We start from the raw sequence: 5047 nt of genomic DNA, 5'->3' as shown, positions 1-5047 counted from the left end.
TACATATATATCATTATTGCACGAGTGATCACGTTGATAACAAATAATTAGGACAAGTACTTACTCCATAGGTCTGGCAAGTAAGATAGAAAGGCTTGAATACTTGAGCATAAGCTTTCTCTCTTTGATCGATCTCTTGGCCGTAAAGGAACTTAATATCCGGATTGATATCATGCAATATCATTTGATCATCATCACCACCACCAAAGAATCTCTCATGATCATGAGATGATGGCACCGACATCGGCGGCACCAAGGGCGAGGACAACGCCGCCGCGGGTACTGCGGCGTCATTAATGTTGCTATTCCAGTAGAGTAGGGTGAGGACCAAAACTTGATCTTCTGGACCAACCACATCATGAATAGCCTTACAGAGTGGTGCCACGCCTGTGTTCTCTTTGGAGGCCTTGTTTCCCTCCAAAACGACAACAACTTTCTGCTTGGTCTCTCTCTTAATATTCCTAATATTCATGGAGTATACTTCGATCTCAACTCTATTGGCCTGTGTGAACTTACAAATAATGAGACGTATTTCTTCGTTAGTACTAACTTAGTCGAGGTTCTTAAAGTTGCTTTAATCCTAAAAAATTATAAACCATATCATACTTATACTATGTAAACGACAACAACTTTCTGCTTGGTCTCTCTCTTAATATTCCTAATATTCATGGAGTATACTTCGATCTCAACTCTATTGGCCTGTGTGAACTTACAAATAATGAGACGTATTTCTTCGTTAGTACTAACTTAGTCGAGGTTCTTAAAGTTGCTAATCCTAAAAAATTATAAACCATATCATACTTATACTATGTATATTTGTCTGTGTATATCATATATATATATATATATATATATGTTCTTCGAAGTATATATTAGCTACGGTTTCCGTCATAGTTTGCGACGTTCCAACATAGAAATAACCGAAACATTTTTCATTGTTTTGTGAGGAATCGGCGCTTCACGGGGTCAAAAAGTAACACTAGTTGTATTTTAGGTGCAAAATGTAACATCATTTCTTGTTCTTGAATCTCAAATATGTATATATAAATCACGTGTATATATCTGCCTTGCTTACTCATGAATTTCTATGTCATTTTCTCAAGCATTTTATTATTCACTATTTATTTCGTTCCCTTCTTGTCCTGGATTTTACAAAATTATACTTTACGACACGTGAGAAAACATGCCTAGATCACTAGTGGCCGACGAAACATGCATATTTTGGAATTGGCATTTGGCAAATAGCAACCATGAGATGGCATTTGGCACACACACGTATACATATATGTATATTATGAAGAATTTTTAATATTTCTATTATAATACTTATTAAATATAAAAATTCAATGACGTGATGCCACAAAAATAACATTCATTATATCGACACAAAAGTACTTGGATGAAATACAAACACTTGATTTAACAGAGTCAAAAGGGATCTATTTGGGCATAATAGCGTGACAATTTTTTGCTATTTGACATGTCATCACACCAATATTCTGACATGGCAAAAAGTGTAATATTCTATAATTTGATTTGTCAAGTCACGTGTGGTAATTCCAAGCTAGTGCCCTTTAGCCTTTTTTGGGCCTCTATTCAAAAGTAGACTGGGCCGAAGGAACTGTTGGGCCCTTGCTGCTGCAAGGTACTGGGTTTGAGCCCGAATTTGCGACTTTAGCGTTTGCACATACAGAATCAGTTGCTGTGGTAGCGAATTTGGTGCCTCCATAGGACAAGTTGATGTTTGACATCTCAACCACCTCGCAAGGGAACAATGAACTGCACCCTAAAGAGATTGACACTTTTGAAGCTGATGTGCCTTTTATGTTCCTGAAATGAACGTCCTTGATCTTCCACTTTGATGGCTGCTCCCAACAAAAATTAACAAGAAAATGAATTACCATTTTCATAATCGATATTTCATCATTTAGTACGCAAGTAGATACTTGTACTCCATTTGGTTTGAAAGCTGGAAATTATACAATTTGAACCTTTTTGGTATAAATTGCTGAAAAATCATTTTTTTTTTTTTACTATAGCGGAAACGTTCAAATTGTCAAGAGCAAATCATAAATTTGGGGGTTTTTGAATACTGATGGCTCGTTTGGTTAACGCGTTTAAGTCAATAAGTTTGATTCTGAGTTTAAATTTTGTGAGAAAATTATTGGTGTGAATTTTTTTTTATTTAAATTTTTTGTGAAAGAATAATATTTTAGCATAATTAGAATCATAGTTTCAGACACGTGAAACAAACGTGCAGTGAAATTTTTTGTTATGCATGGGTCAAGACCTACCAATCAAACACGATTTTGGTTTTTGAAACTAATTACTGGACTTACTTGGTTTTTGCGACCGTAGTTCTGATCAATGATGATGGGGTTTTTCACATTCTTCATTATAATATTTTCATAGATGATGCCAGTCGCTTCACCTGAAGTTGTCCCACCCCAAGTCTTGATTCTGGCACCATTCGTTGTGTTAACTAATGTGCAGTTTCTTACAACGATGTTGCTGACACCCTTGTCGTAAGACCATTTTCCAAGGCTACCAACACTGTCCCAGAACCACCCAAAAATATGGCACATGATTAGCCCATATAATCATATTCAAAACTAGAAGAGATGTATAAATTTTGAAAAACAATTGAAAATATTGTCAAAATCTACAAGTATAACGGTATCTAATCAACCACATTATAACACATCATTTAAAATATTTGAGATACATTTTAATCGACTTTTTCATGTTTTAATATTTGAACTCTATTCAAGTGGGTGTGAATTACCTAATGCCATGTCCTGGACCACAAGTGACGTTAGTGATGTAGATATTGTGGCAGTCTTGAACTATGCCAATGCAGTCATCACCGGTTGCAATGGCGGTATTAGTAACATTGACAGAAGTCGAAGCGCTTATATGAATGCCGTCGGTGTTTGGGCTTTCAGCTGGAGCGGTTATCTTAACATTATTGAGAGTAATGTTTTTGCTCTCATAAATGAAAAAGTGGAACCATTTGCTGTTCAAGGATGTGATCCCCTCAACATATGCGTTGTTCACATTACTAAACCTCAGTGACTGCAATACATAAAAAAGAAATCCAATTATTATTACAACATTAATTTTTTTTACGTGATCATTAATCATTAGTTTGTTGTTATATTTATTTTAAGGATTATTTCACTTGTGTCTGTAAATTTCGATGTCATTCTCACTTTACTTTTTGACTTTTAAAATCTCTCATTTCACTCTTAATAAATTGTGAATTAGTCTCATTTAACTCCATCTTTTAGAATTTTCGTTAAGAACATACAAAGATAGAGAGAGTTAAGTGAGATCATGATTTTATTGTTACAATTTCTATTAAAAATAAACAGAAAAATGTCATGTGACCACACTCAACCTCCTCTTTTAACTGTTTGTTGTTTTTTCTAAAAATTCTAGTAGATGGATTAACATGGACTCATCCAAAATTCAAGAAATAAAGTTACATTTTTATAGTTTTTGAGAAACAAAATGAGAATGACACTATAATTCTTGAGATATAGGTGAGATGGATCGTTTTTTTTTATTTAAATTTTGATATGATTTTAATATGATCGGACTACTGATTATAAAAATTAAATTATTGCAAGTGCTAGCTTACGGATGCGAGATGTTGGCAGTTGGGGTTTGTCTTGCAGTCATTGTAATGCCAAACCTTCGGCCCTTGGCCGTCGAAAGTTCCTTTGCCGGTGAGAACCAATCCATTGACGAATTCAAAGGAGAACCATTCCGGGGAAGAGTAGTCACTGACGTCGGTCGTGGCCTTCACAGTACCCTGAACCTCAATAACTATTGGCTCCGAGCTTTTACATGGCCCTTGGAACACAACAGGTCCCACCAAAAATGCTCCTGTAGGAATCACAATCTTTGCTGGCGCGTTTGAGTTTCTGCATGCCGCTACCCAAGTCTTCATAAATGCCTTCAATATTATCCATGGACAAGCAATTGGTGTTTAGTATGTTGCATTGCTCAAGTTGTAAATATATATATATATTTTATAAAGCAAACTTGGTTAAGTTATATGTGGCATTTGGAGGTGTACCTAGACCTAAATTGGTGGTTATGGCCAACAGTATATTAACTTATTATAGGCGGGAGGAGATTAACCGAAGATCTATATGTCTATATGATTAATAAAAAAAAAACTGAAAAGGTGCATAAACAAGATTAAGTTTGGAGAATTTTTCACCAAGAAAAATGCAAAGGCGACGCCAATTTTCCTCGGTAATTAACGGCATGTATACATGAATTACCAAAAAGTAAAAGATTTGCGGAAATTTTATAATGACTTGTTCTTATTAACATTTCAAAAATGTCTTACATTAGATGATACAATTACAATTGACGTGTTTGATTATTTAAAAAAAGAACAATATTGCTCAAATATATATGTTTAACTTTTTTTGAGGTATTTTTTTCTCCAACATTTGGTCATATTAGCTCTCTAGATCCCTTCTAGCTACATATAATGTATGGTGAGAGTGTGACATAATTCTATTAATAACGCACATGCAATATGCTTCAAATTGCACCTTAAGCAATAAATTAGTTCCAGCGATGACGACATCCAAGTAGTACTATATATACAAATTAGAAGTTTAAACCTCATCTAATCCAATTAATCCCTAAGCTAGACTAGATATGGGATCAATATAGCAAGCGTTAGTTATCAATAGAAGCAATATATCTCTTGAATGTCTATAGGGCATCAATATTAATTGACTAACCTGTACATTGTCCTTACGCTCATTGTTAGCCACAGCACCATATTTCGTGACATCAAAAATTTGTCGACCTGTTTCTGTGAGGCCACGGCGTAACCCCGTGTCATCGGAAACATGGCCGCGGAATGCACCGGCCGCGCTAGAAATTAGGAAAGCGCAGCACAGGAGCAGAACGGCCTCGAAGTGATCAATTAATCTTCTTCTTTCCATGTCGATCATTTGTGTCTTGTGTTATCAAAACTCTCTATATATTTGTACGATTAATTGATCTTCTAATTCCG

The 5047-nt window shown here is 35.2% G+C and overlaps 2 protein-coding genes across 2 annotated transcripts in view; both read right to left on the bottom strand.

Annotated features, from left to right (window-relative positions):
• The window catches only part of LOC21394399, a 4473-nt gene extending 4001 nt beyond the window's left edge, over positions 1 to 472 (bottom strand). The window contains exon 1 of the mRNA XM_024170678.1: positions 65 to 472. Coding sequence (XP_024026446.1) covers positions 65 to 472 — 408 coding nt within the window. The remainder of the gene's footprint in view (positions 1 to 64) is intronic.
• A 934-nt stretch (positions 473 to 1406) lies between these two features.
• LOC21394398 (exopolygalacturonase) lies at positions 1407 to 5047 on the bottom strand. The gene is made up of 5 exons (XM_010090007.2): positions 4770 to 5047; positions 3644 to 3961; positions 2786 to 3075; positions 2340 to 2553; positions 1407 to 1865 (listed from the first exon to the last, which is right to left on the bottom strand). The coding sequence occupies exons 1-5, from the start codon at positions 4983 to 4985 to the stop codon at positions 1593 to 1595; spliced, it is 1311 nt and encodes a 436-aa protein (XP_010088309.1). The 5' UTR covers positions 4986 to 5047; the 3' UTR covers positions 1407 to 1592.

The sequence above is a fragment of the Morus notabilis genome, unplaced genomic scaffold (genome assembly GCF_000414095.1).
Source record: "Morus notabilis unplaced genomic scaffold, ASM41409v2 Scaffold169, whole genome shotgun sequence".
Taxonomy (NCBI): Eukaryota; Viridiplantae; Streptophyta; class Magnoliopsida; order Rosales; family Moraceae; genus Morus; species Morus notabilis.
The sequence above is the reverse complement of the archived record's forward strand: the minus strand, read 5'-3'. Positions and strand labels throughout refer to the sequence as shown.